At 40.7% G+C, this 14,141-nt stretch overlaps 1 protein-coding gene across 4 annotated transcripts in view; it reads right to left on the bottom strand.

The window, feature by feature from the left end:
* Nucleotides 1-260: 260 nt before the first annotated feature.
* Nucleotides 261-14,141, bottom strand: part of FHL2 (four and a half LIM domains 2) — a 104,137-nt gene continuing 90,256 nt past the window's right edge. For all 4 annotated transcript variants that reach the window (XM_040336397.1, XM_040336396.1, XM_040336398.1 and 1 more), the window contains exons 4-7: nucleotides 13,343-13,517; nucleotides 8,397-8,566; nucleotides 3,481-3,667; nucleotides 261-514 (exon numbers count right to left, since the gene is read on the bottom strand). In XM_040336397.1, the coding sequence (XP_040192331.1) occupies nucleotides 363-514; nucleotides 3,481-3,667; nucleotides 8,397-8,566; nucleotides 13,343-13,517 (684 nt within the window). In that variant the 3' untranslated portion in view covers nucleotides 261-362. The remainder of the gene's footprint in view (nucleotides 515-3,480; nucleotides 3,668-8,396; nucleotides 8,567-13,342; nucleotides 13,518-14,141) is intronic.

Here is a 14,141-nt window from a genome sequence, read left to right as displayed (position 1 = left end):
GGCATACACAAGTTAGTTCCAAGAGCTGACTTACTGTTACCTTCTCAAGTGAAAAGTATATAATTGTAACAAAGGACAAAGAAAAGCATAAGGCATTGTACATAAGCCATGTACCATGCATGTATAATATAAGAAAATATAATTGCTATAAAATATGAATCCAGATTGTGTTACATTCAGTAATCTAGAAGGATATTCATGAAAATCATCTATTATATACAATCTATTTTGATAAGTATAGATATTTAAAGACTAAAAAGTGCCATAACTTTTTTTTTATTATGGAAAAAGGACATGTCAAATATATGTCTTAGGAAAACGCGTGTATGTTAACTTGCTGCTTTTGATCCATCATATGATTGTTATATATCTTTGCCACATTCAGCACACAGAATGTCATCTCTTTCTGTAAGAAAGCCACGGCCCACCAAGGAGATGGCGCACTTCTTACAGTTAAAACAATCGCTGTGCCACTGACGCTCCTCAAAGGATATGTATTTTGTTCCTCCAAGCCCTGAAAGATGAAAACATAACAGAAAATTAAGTGTTTGTTTAGGCAAGTTTTTTTTAAATGGCTCAAACCCACCCCCACCCCTGCTCCCTCCTCACTGGCTGTGATTGACAGAAGCGGGAGCCAATGGCTCATGCTGCTGCATCTCAGCCAATGAGGAGGGAGACTCCCCAGCGAGCCAAGGCTCTCGTGCACATTGCTGTATCGAGACGGGGATCAGGTAAGTATTAGGGGGGGCTGAGGGGGAAGCTGCACACTGAAGGTTTTTTACCTTCATCATAGAATCCAATGAAGGTAAAACACCTTCAGGCTTTAGAATAACTTTAAGAGACATATACTTTTATGACTATTTTAAAGGTCAACACGGGGCAAAACATTTTCATTTAATGTTAGAACCCCTGTCAGGTTTTTATTAATGTCTGTGTCCCACTAGGGCCCTGGTGTATAGCCTGTGGTCTAAAAAAACATGTATCCCCTTGTTACTTACTGTGAGATCAATGGGCCCAGTAACCTGTAGTGACTGTATTGTTTGCCTATGTGCTTAATAAGGGACAGTGAATGAGAATATGCTTTAACCAGTTGTTTAATTTTAATTACACTTTCTTACCCTTTTTTGCTCTTCATTCTCTTTTTGTGTATTTTTTTTTTTTTTCAGCTGACCTTTTGTAAGGTATCTTGATGAATGGATATGACATGTGGCAAATTTTAAGGGACTTTTGAGGCACCAATTTGTAAAGGGTCTGTAATGATGGCGATCTCTAGCAGTCTCTTGTATTGTGTCCCTGTCTCTTAGGCCCCGTGCACATGGACGGATAATCCGCTGAAAACGGTCCGCCGGACCGTTTTCAGTGGACATGTCCGCCCGGAGATTTCTGTCTGATGGTTGTACACACCATCAGACAGAAATCCGCGCGTAAACAATACGCGGGCGTGGCCGCGCCGTCGCCGCGACGATGACGCGGCGACGTGCCCGGCCCTGGAATTTCAATGCTTCCACGCATGCGTCGAATCAGTACGACGCATGCGAGGGATGGCGGTCGGTCGGACGTGTCCGGTGAGTCTGTACAGACGACCGAACACGTCCAACGGACAGGTTTCCAGCGGACAGATTTCTTAGCATGCTAAGAAATTTTTATCCGCTGGAAACTGTCCGATCCGCGGGACAATTGTCCGCTGGGGCCTACACATGACCGGATCTGTCCGCTGGAACTGGTCCAGCGGACCAGTTTCAGCGGATCGATCCGGTCGTGTGTACGGGGCCTTACAGTCTTTAGACAACTACTGTGTTTTGCCCCTTTTTCTGAAGCATTATACTGTATACATGAACATTATGTGCAGCCCCAGGTAAGTAGCTGTTCTTGGGGTCCCCTTATATCAAGTATGTTAATCAACACTGTTCTAGGGAGAGTCACCCTCTCAATTTTCCTGATGACTATTGTCACCGGTACAAAAAGAGTTCAGCTTCAATTTGTTAGTCAAATCCAAAACCTGCATGTCAAAAGCTGGGTAAACACTAGAAAATTTCTGAATGAAAATAATTGTTTTAAGAACATTCATTTTATTTTCTAATTATTAGTGGATTGAAATCAAAATTAGTTTTCAGCCAAACTAATGAGAAAATTTGAAGGAACAGAATGGAAAATGTTTCCCCAACTAACATTTTTCGAACAGTGTATGTGGTTTTGGTTTGGGAAAGTACATTCATTCTAAAATCGAATGTTAAAAGCAAACAGACTTTCAAACAACAATCGTCAAGCCATCAAATGAGAATTTTCATTTGAAAATCTACTAGTGGATACCAAGCTTAAAGTGGAAGTAAACTCGAATTCAAACATTTTCATGTAAAGCAGCCTAGAGTAGCCTACGTGATTATCTTTCATATTGCTCCAATGTGCGCCCTTTAGAAGAAATCACCGATGTTTACTTCAATGACGTCACCGGCGCATGCACATTTTTGCCTCCATTTACGGCATGCTTCATGGGCTTCAGTCTATTCCTCTTGTACCGTGCCTGCATAATCAGCGGGTAATCTCACGAGATTACGGACCCGTTGAGATTTTCCTGATACACCCCATGTGACTTGCTACGTCACAGGGGGTGTAACATCAGTGTTCAGCATCAACGGAGTGAGCAAGTCCACTGTGCATGCGCGAGACACAGAAGAAGGGCAGAAGTATGCTGAGGGCAGGAAGCAGAAAAGGGCTAAAATGGCACAGGCTTCAGCCGGGATACATAGAAACTAAACTACACTGCAAAAGAAGCAATGGGCATGGACAATTGCCCTAATAGCCCTGTACACACGGCCGAGAATCCCGTCAGGAAAAAAACCCTTGGTTTTCCTGACGGGATTCCTGGCAAGCTTGCCTTACAAAGCCGTGCATACAGACGGCCATTCAAAAGAACCGCCGTGACGTCATCCCACATTCGATGCCGTCGCCGCCATCTTGCTACACCCCACACTAACCTTGTATGATACCGCGCATGCGTTGAAGTCTTATCAAGCATGCGCGGGTTTACCTCGGACAGGTAAGCATACAGACGACCAGTTTTCTCGGCAGAAAATACTGCCAGGAATCCCGACGGGAAAATAAACAGCAGGTTCTCTATTTTTCCCGGGCAGTTTTCCTGACGGGAAAACTGCTAGGGAGCGTACACACGGTCGGGATTCCCGGCCAAATGCTCTCCTGGCAGTGTTCCTGTCGGGTAAACTGGTCGTGTGTACGAGGCTTCAATTAGAAAGAGTGAATCTCCAAAGGAGACACAATGATAAAGCACAGTAAAAAAAAAAACGAAAGCGTTTCTAACCCCTCATAACTCTATCCAAATCTTAGTTTTACTTTAATCTGAATATTTTGTTTTATATTCATAATGAAAGAAAATAAAGCTAAAGAATTTAAAATGCAGTGTGTATTTTAAGCAATGCATAACTATGAATAACAGAACAAAATCCATATTTAGAAAATAAATACCACTTATGGGGGTAGTACAAGCAGCACATTTCTTGGCATACAAGTTGCAGAAGCAGTTCAGACAATAGGCAAATTCATCTCTAGAAGTAAATCGTTGTCCCGACAGAGGTTTCTTGCATCCTGTACAAAGAAAGCATTCTTTATGCCAGGGCTGATCTCGGTAGGTGACACCTCCAGTGGTGATGGCCTTTAAGAGAAACAATAATTTTCACCAAAACGTTCATTACTTTATCCATTTTATTTTTGCAAGCATAATTAATTAAAGTTTAAGAGTCAAAAGAATTTTGCATAGATCAAAGTTCCCAGATGTCCCTCTTTTGGAACAGTTCCTCTTTTGAACATAAACCATCTGTCCTTCTTAAAATATGGTGTAAATAGTAAATAGTTATAGAATATATTTTTTCATATGACGACACTGAAGAAATTACACTTTGCTACAATGTAAAGTAGTGAGTGTACAGTTTGTATAACAGTGTACATTTTCTGTCCCGTTAAAATAACGCAACACACAGCTATTAATGTCTAAACCATTGGCAACAAAAGTGAGTACACCGCTAAGTGAAAATGTCCAAGTTGGGCCCAATTAGCCATTTTCCCTCCCTGCTGTCATGTGACTCGCTAGTGTTACAAGGTCTCAGGTGTGAATGAGGAGAAGGTGTGTTAAATTGGTGTTATCGCTCTCACTCTCTCATACTGGTCACTGGAAGTTCAACATGGCACCTCATGGCAAAGAACTGAGGATCTGAAAAAAAGAATTGTTGCTCTGCATAAAGATGGTCTAGGCTATAAGAAGATTGCCAAGACCCTTAAACTGAGCTGCGGCATGGTGGCCAGGACCATACAGCGGTTTAAAAAGACAGGTTCCACTCAGAACAGGCCTCACCATGGTCGACCAAAAAAATTTAGTGCGCGTGCTCAGCCTTATATCCAGAGGTTATCTTTGGGAAATAGACGTATGAGTGCTGCCAGCATTGCTGCAGAGGTTAAAGGGGTGGGAGGGTCAGTCTGTCAGTGCTCAGACCATACACCGCGCCACATCAAATTGGTCTGCATGGCTGTCGTCCCAGAAGGAAGCCTCTTCTAAAGATGATGCACAAGAAAGCCTGCAAACAGTTTATTAAAGACAAACATTCTAAGGACATGGATTACTGGAACCATTTCCTGTAGTCTGATGAGACCAAGATAAACTTATTTGGTTCAGATTGTTTTAAGCGTGTGTGGTGGCAACCAGGTGAGGAGTACAAAGACAAGTGTGTCTTGCCTACAGTCAAGCATGGTGGTGGGAGTGTCATGGTCTGGGGCTGCATGAGTGCTGCCGCTACTGGGGAGCTCTACAGTTCATAGAGGGAACCATGAACGCCAAAATGTACTGTGACATACTGAAGCAGAGCACGATCCCCTCCCTTCGAAGACTGGGCAGCAGGGCAGTATTCCAGCATAATGACCCCAAACACACCTCCAAGACAACCACTGCCTTGCTAAAGAAGCTGAGGGTAAAGGTGATGGACTGGCCAAGCATGTCTCCAGACCTAAACCCTATTGAGCATCTGTGGGGCATCCTCAAATGGAAGGTGGAGGAGCGCAAGGTCCGTGATGTCATCATGGAGGAGTGGAAGAGGACTCCAGTGCCAACTTGTGAAGCTCTGGTGAACTCCATGCCCAAGGTGAAGGCAGCGCTGAAAAATAATGGTGGCCACACAAAATATTCACACTTTGGGCCCAATTTGGACATTTCACTTGGGGGTGTACTCACTTTTGTTACCAGTGGTTTAGACATTAATGGCTGTGTATTGAGTTATTTTGAGAGGACAGCAAATTTACACTGTTATACAAGCTGCACACTCACTACTTTACATTGTAGCAAAGTGCAATTTCTTCAGTGTTGTCACATAAAAAAAGATATAATAAAATATTCACAAAAATGTGAGGGGTGTACTCACTTTTGTGAGATACTGTAAATGTGGTATCAAAAGTGTCCTTATTGCTCTCAACCTTATGTTTAATGACATTTTTATCATCTTGCCCATGCGGAACAGTGTCTCTGTAAAGGGCCCCACTTACACTTTTTTCATGGTAATTCAACTGACAGGGAGAAAGGACAATTCAGCAATGATACAAAGGCAGGCCAATAATGGCTTGGAAAATATTTTACAGGTTACACTTTCTTCATAATTTTTTTCTGTGGATGTTCTCAGGACTTTATTTCTCAGGAAATAGGTGCAGGTACTCCCCTTCAGAGACACCGTTGTCTCCACCCCTTACCTACCTCTCCACACCGTCCCTTGGTTCCACCCCCCCCCCCAAGTACCTCCCATTTTACAGAATAAAGAGCCAAGTGTCATTTTGTGGTGCCAAGTAATTTATATGGTATTAGATAATGTTAACAAGAAAAGCAGTAAGATAGATCCCTGCAGCCAGCAATAATAGATCTCCTTAGCAACAATATATTGCCTCCAGCAACGATAGATCCCACAGCAACAATAGACCCCCATGCAAAAAATACCCACAGAGTAACAACAGATCCCTCCCAGCAACAGTTGACCCCAGAGCAACAATAAAGCCTCACACATGACAATATATACATCTGCGGGCTACATCAATAGACCCTCAAGCACTCCTTCCCATTACATACATCAGTGCTGCATTCCCCAACATTCCCTCTGAAAAAAAAGCCCTGGATGCTCTGCTTTAAATACAGGCCAATACTTCTACTTATTTTCCCTACTTAACCTGGCACTACCCCGTCCCTAACCCTTCACTAACTTGGAATTGCTCCTTCCCCAAAAAGCAACCAAGATTTAGTAGAAACCGTCAGTGCTCTGCCTACATAGTGACATCATTTAGGCAAAGTTTGAAGCCCTGTACACACGGCCGGGATTCCCGGCGGTATAAAGTCTTCCGGGAATCCAGATGGGAAAACTGCGGGGAGAGCTTTGGCCGGGAATCCCAGCCGTGTGTACAGGGCTTATGCTACCTCGACACTGCCTCACAGTAATTGCCAGTGGCAAGTGTAGTAAATCTGGTGGGAAAAAAACGCTGGGAATCCCGACGCGAAAATAAAGAAAAGGGGCCAAATCTTCAAAGGAGATACGCAGGCGGAACTGCTGTTCAGCCTGCGTATCCCTGTGGCTATCTTTGGAAACGATCCTCAGAAGGATTTTTCCAAAGATAGTCAGAAGATCCGACATCTGTAATAGACTTACACTGTCGGATCTTAGGATGCAGTACCGCATCCGCCGCTGGGGGCATTTCGAGTCGAAATGCCGCTTTGCGTATGCAAATGAGGACTTAAGCAGATCCACAAAGCTTTTAAGCTTTGTGTTTTCTGCGTAAGTTACGATTTGCACGCGTAAAATTAGGGCTGGTTTTACAATGTGTAAAGTTAGTACACCATGTAAAACCAGACCTTTTTTTCGATCGCCGCGTTTTTTTTTTAATTTTTAATTTTTTTTCCCGGCGCGTATTTTTTTTTTTTCCCGACACAACTTTATTGTCCCGTCGCGATCCACAAAGCCCGGCATAAAGTACGTTCGCGCGATGCACGTCGGGAAAAATGACGTCACGCGCATGCACCGAACGTCCGGCGCGGGAGCGCGCCTCATTTGAATAGGAATCGCCCCCTCGAGGAGACGACCAGCTTGCGACAGAGGCACTTAGGTTACACGCCGTGTAATTTCTAGGTAAGTGCTTTGTGGATCGGGCACTTAGGTAGAAATTTAACGCCTGTGTAACTTAACTGCTGAAAGTTAAGTTAGGCAGCGTTTTTGAGAATTTGGCCCAAGGTTCTTTATTTTTCCCGCTGGGATTCCCAGCAGTTTTCCCGGCAAGGGAGCATATACACGCCCGGTTTTCATGGCAAAAAGCTCTCCCAGCAGTTTTCTTGCCGGGAAAACCAGTCGTGTGTACGAGGCTTAAGAGGCAAGAGTCCTGCTGCTGCATTGCAGGCATGATGAGTGAGCTCCACCTGTTTGCTAGTAATGAAATAATTAAGGAATAAATAGATGATGTCATGCTGGTGGGCAGAGTTTGAGATGTAGAGTCCCACTGCTGGTCCTTTTAAGTGGGCAGCAGGGCTCTACTTCTTTAACTCTGCTCGCCAACATGACCTCATCTATTCATTTTCTACTAGTTGAGAGGCTGAGCTCATTCCCTGTGCCTGCAGTCCAGCAGCAGGACTCTTGCTTCAAATAAGCAGGGCACAGCAGGGACATCTTGGGGTCTTTGGGACCCTGGGATTTTCTTCAAAATGCAGGACAGTTCTGCAAAATTCAAGACTGTTAAGAGGTATAGTGGCAGTGTTATTCCCCTACTCCCCCACACACACACTTTAGTAGTAAGAGACAGTGTTATTTAACCCCACAGCACTGGTGGTCAGTGGTTACCTACACAATGACAAGATCCCGCAGGGGCAGCGATCAACCATGAAAATCATGGGACTGGGCTGACAAAAATACATATCTTTTGGCAGGTAAAACGGCTCCCTTATATTATCGACTGTATTTAGCTGTTTATATTGAGTTCAGCTTTAGGCTACTACAGACTTTATTCCACATTGTAATCGGAATAAAAGAGGTAGGGATTACTAGACATTACATTTGTCTACAAAAAGTAGAAGATATAAAGTTCCTGTCTGCTGAAAGGTTTGAAGCTATTCCTGCATAGCTTTGACAAAGATTTTGCCTTCCATTGAACTATAGCTAATGAGAAAAGGTTTGAACAATGTGCACTTTTTTATGGCATCAGTTACCGAAAAAATGTTTTCTTCATTATTGTGCATAATTCTTATCTTCAGTGTATTGCTCAATAAGTTCCATAGTCCAAAGCAAAGGAGGTGGATGTCAGAAAAGTGTGTTTCATATTTTTAAAGCATGCAATATTGCTTGGAATCTTTAACAGATGGCTTAGTGGTCACTTACTTTTTTGCACTGGATGCAGTGCATTGCAAACTGCTTTTCATAGCATGGCACACAAAAGTTCTGGTTCTCCTTAGGGATAAAGCTTTTCGTTCCTATTGGTTGCTGACAGCGGGAACACACAAAGCAGGTCTCATGCCAGCTATTTCCCTTATATTCCATCTTACGTGTTCCTGTTTAGCAAACCAAAGATTGTAAAGGTTAGTCATCATCACTTGACAAGACTTACAAGTACATTGTTCCTGTAAAGTATGGGGCATATATATTATATATATATATATATATATATATATATATATATATATATATATATATATATATATATATATATATATATATATATATTAGGGCTGTTACTGATCAAAATTTTTGTGTTCGATTAATCGATTTTTTTTAAATCGATTAATCGACTAATTTCGATTAATTAGAACGCACATACAGATCCAACTACTTTTAGCTGATCTCCTTGCAGGCTGATTCCCAGTGCAGCTACCAACCACTGGAAAAATGGATAGCAGGACACAAAAAACACACACAAGGCAGCGCTCGATGGGAATAGCATTAAAACTTTTATAGTCTTCAAGTAGGTAACAAAATAAATATTGCACTCGAGATAAAATCGATGTAGCTACATAAACTGTAAAAATGGTGTGAGTAATACCAAACGGTACTAAAAGCAGTCATAAAAACATGTAGCTAAGTATGATACTGGTATAAAAATGTGTACAACGATACCACTGCTGAATCCAGATGAGGAGGGGTTAACATCAGTCTGTCGGCATGTATATGTCCCATGAAGGGAACTATCACAACTCCCAGTGGATGGTTGTAGAATCCCAGGTTGATAGAGGGAAGTGATAAAGGGAAGTGATAGAGGGAAGTGTAACAGCCCTTGCGTGTGGCAGATAGTAAGGTCCCGCCAGCATGCAGATATGAAGGCAGAGCAAAGGAGCCCTTCAGATGGACACGGCAAGCCCCGCCGGTGTCCGTGACGTCACCGGATCTCCAACGGAACGCCCTGAAGGGCCGGAAGCCGGCGGAGAGTACCGATCAACAAAAATTAAAGATTAATCGATGAATTAATAGTTAATTTCCACAGCCCTAATATATATATATATATATATATATATATATATATATATATATATATATGTATATATATATATATATATATGTATATATATATATATTGTATAAAGCAGTCATTGTGACATTCACCCAATATTGCAGGTGAATTTTTCTGGGCAATGTGTTTTTTTTTAATCAAAAGGTTTTATTGAAGCAAATAGAACATTGTCAATCTGGTGTCTATACAAGAATTCAATGTTCACCAACAGCTAATCAAATAAAATGTTGTCAATGATACACAGTCTACTCCGATCATATAGTAACTTTATTGAAAAAACATTGCAGAAGGCTTGTTTTACCAATTCTATAGGGCTCAAACCCAGAGAATGGAGCCAGGGGGCCCATAGCCTTTCAGATTTACCCAGGCAACCGCTATGTTGATACACATATCATTCAAAAATAAGAGTATTTCCCATATGAGTCACCCATTGTTTAACTGAGGGGGGATCAGGGGACTTCTGAAACATTAAAAGTGTTTTGTGGGCCTGAAAGAGGGAGCAAGAAATCTCCACTCCAGTCAGCCCCTCAGGCACACAATCACTTAGAATACCAAGAAGGCAGTTCTTTGGGTCAAGAGGAACTGTGGTTTGAAACACTCTGTTAAGGGTGGTTAAGGCAGCCAGCCAGTAGCGGTGTCATTTCAGTCAGCGCCAAAGGAGATGTTTGAGATCTCCTCTGTTATTCTTACATTTGCAGCAAGCTGGTTCAGACATCAGTCCAATTTTATGTAACTTATGGGGTGTGGGGATTATGTATTATTTTATGTATTCTTAAATGACCAACCTACTTTTAGATTTAAAGAAACATTTGAAGACCTAACCTTACCAGACTTAGAAAGAAAATTCTAAAATCTCCTTTTTTGCCTTTCCCCATACCTATAGTTAAAAAAAGGCAGACCTCAAAGCAAATGAGTCTTTGCAGAACATTGTAGCATCTGGAGGTTTGTAGCAAGCATAGCTAGGTGAATTTATGTGTATGTGTGTATATATATATATATATATATATATATATATATATACACACACACACAATATATATATATTTATCTTCATTGAATCTGACTAGGATATTTGATTCATCTGGTCACAACTTGTTAAATAAATTGCACCAAAGATTTTGGCAGCAGGTTGTTAGGTTCCTCTATAAAGATATTGGATGCTCAGTCTAAACCCTAAGGATTTAAGGAATATTTGGTTTGCCAAGGAGAGTTCCATATCTCTCAATAATAAACCTATTGCCCTGCATGAATTTCTGTACACAGCCCATATAGTGGATGCGAGGCTTCAGCATTGGCTTACCCAAAAACTCCTGGATAACAATAGTAATACTGCAATTCTAATTAGAATTGCCATGGATTCTACTGAGCCTCTCCCATTCTTTGGAATGCTCTATCCTAATATGTGCGACTATCTCCTACTTTGTCTACTTTCAGACGATCCCTAAAAACTCATCTCTTCAGAGAAGCCTATATGGCCCCCACCTAAAAACTGTATATTATTTTTCTCCACCAACACATCCCCCACAGTTATTACCTCTTGTATCTCTTGACCCTCCCTCTTAGATTGTAAGTTCTAATGAGTAGGGCCCTCTGATTCCTACTGTATTAAAGTGTATTGTATGTGTACTGTCTACCCTAATAATAATAATTAAGCACGTTTCAGATGATCTGGAAATTTCTCCTGCAGCACTATTCCCTTCTTGTTACCGGTAATTATTTTATTGCTATCTGAATCCAAGTTTGGTGATTTATTTTTTCTAGGTGACCACCTAGAAATCGTTTGATGGTGACACCTGTTCCAGTGACAACCAACGTAGCCTTTTCTTTATACTATGATTCTTTTTTACTTTTTTGCTGTTCCAGTGACAACTTTTATAGATGGATATTTTCCCTCACTTTTAAGAGTTTCCCATTCACCTCCTGTTGTGTCTCAATGAGAAGAAATGGGGACCAATCTTTCAAATAGGTAAACAGACAGTAATAAAAAACTAACTCATAGCCTTCTGTACTGTATCTAAAATTAAGAAAAAAGTTCTAGCTTTAGATTCACTATAACACAGGTCAATTTCTATTATGTAGTATAATCACCAGGGTAGGAATTAAGTTATGAAGGCATAATATACAGATATTAGATGGGCATTTGAATACCTTCTCAAGCAATGCAGTTTCAGGTTTAAAAATGTTTCTAAACTGTAATCTCATGTGCTATTTAAATCCAAGTCAGTGTATAAATGCAGAAACAGTACTGGTGGTCAGCGCAAATTAGAAACACTTGAGACTGAACATTTTGGAAATTCCACATGCTAACAATGCCTTGCCTTTTGCCTCTTTTCCACCTCAAGGGGAATAGTTTGAAATAAGCGGATATCTATACAAACTGCGCAGGATGTAACTACTCTAAATGGATTTGGTAGCTGTAAGCAGATTTGATTTTGGGAACGTGGTTACTTGAAGAATGATTTATTACTTTGCTATTGTGCCAAATATGTAACTGACATTTTTCTTTTTTGGTGTATCAGCTTTTATTACTCTGAACATTTACAGAACGGTTTTCGTTTAAAATTACAGACCTTGCTCGTAGCACAATCAGGTCCCATTATACAAACTTAGGTTCTACACTAATAACTAGACGTAAGTTGGGTAATTTTGCTACCACCTTAGTATGTGTAAATATACAGTATGATACCTCTTGTGGGAGGCTTAAGGCTTTTATCAGGGGTGTGAACATTTCCAACCCTGTTTGATATAGAGCCTGTTATATACTGTATATATATATATATAATTTTTTTAGTAGAAGAAATAATTACTTTTTCCTGTTACTTGTATTTTTTTTGGATGTTCTCACCTGTGCTCAGATACTGATGGTTGTCAAAGTCAGCAGAGGAGTGCAAGTATGAAGATGTTGGATGTATATATCCCTATAATGCTGCGTACACATGATAGGTTAGTCTGATGAAAACGGTCTAAAGGACCGTTTTCATCAGACCAAACCGATTGTGTGTAGGCCCCATCGGTTATTTATCCATAGGTTAAAAAAATAGGAACGTGTTTTAAAATTATCTGATGGATAAAAAACCTATAGGAAAAAACGATCGTCTGTAGGCACGTCCATTGGTTAAAAATCCACACATGCTCAGAATCAAGTCGACGCATGCTTGGAAGCATTGAACTTCATTTTTTTTCAGCACGTCGTTGTGTTTTACGTCACCGCGTTCTGACACGATCTGTTTTCTAACTGATGGTGTGTAGGCACGACTGATGAAAGTCAGCTTCATCGGATATCTGATGGAAAAATCCATCAGACCGTTTTCATCAGACTAACCTATCGTGTGTACAGGGCATGAGTGTAAATGCAGTCTGACCTAGGCATTCAAAAAGATGGGGCAGATAATGAAGAACATTGTAAAACTGGCCTAGACATGCCATGATTGTTGCTTGATACAGAGGTTTTCACTTGGATTGAACAAAAATCATATGTGTATGGCAGCAACAGACATCTGCTGGCCAAGTAGTCTTGGATAAAGCATCCATCTAAAAGGTTTTGAAAACCTTGTCTATTTGGTTTTCTCTCAGATATGCTGAAGCCAGTGCTATCTACATGGTAATCACCTTCATTTTTAATTTCTTCACCATTTTGTATGCCATGCATTCTCCTACACACTCAGGTGTCCAAACATGCATGTATGTATGTGCCAAAACAGGTTTTAAGATGATGGTTGGATCTTGTGTGAATATCTTACTGTACGGTTACGTTTACGGTCACCATTAGTCACTTGTCACACTACTTGTATACACTTGTACCCCTATTTCCTCATCTACTAACCTGGCATTATTGTTTTCTTGCACTCATTGCACTTGGAAGAATATTCATTAGAATAACAGTCTGTACAAATTAGGTGTTCATCTTTTGCTGCAAAGGGTTTGTCCACCAACGAGCGCTGGCACTGGAAACAATGAAAGCAGCCTTCATGCCAGTGACGATCCTTGTACGAAAGATCCTGAAACAACAAATATTCATGATGAGCATGATATCCATTTGGTAGGATGTCTTAAAACGTATATATGACGTACACCCCATATATTTTTCCAAATTCTGTTGGTCTGCTCTGGGTGCCTTTGGGTGAATGCAAGGGAGGCAAAGTCCTTCATGTTATTATGCTTACCCATAAGCATAAAATAGCATTGTTAGAAATTTTGAGCTGTAAGCTGCTCTGTCTATGAAAGATCTTCAGTTTTCCATTGGATAAATCATTTTTTTCAGTCCAATCATACACAATACATATGTGTGTTTCTTATACCTGGATGCATGATTCTGGCATCCTTGTAAAAAATTAACTAAACATATGATTTATTTGAAAGCTATCGCTTGACATTTTTATATTATAACCTTTCCTATGAAAGATCATGTGACCAAAGAATCGGTTAGAAGCCCGATGCACACTGTCTCATGTCTAGAGGTAAAAACAGATACCTAAATCTCTCCCCATTAAATGAAAAGACATGAAAGACAATTAAATAGTAATATATATATATATATATATATATATATATATATATATATATAAATGAGTGTTTGTGACCAAAGGGATTGGTTGAGAGGAATCACCCAGCATGCATCACTA

This window comes from Rana temporaria, chromosome 2, assembly GCF_905171775.1.
Source record: "Rana temporaria chromosome 2, aRanTem1.1, whole genome shotgun sequence".
NCBI lineage: Eukaryota > Metazoa > Chordata > Amphibia > Anura > Ranidae > Rana > Rana temporaria.
Note: the sequence above shows the minus strand (reverse complement) of the source record. Positions and strands in the feature narration are given on the sequence as shown.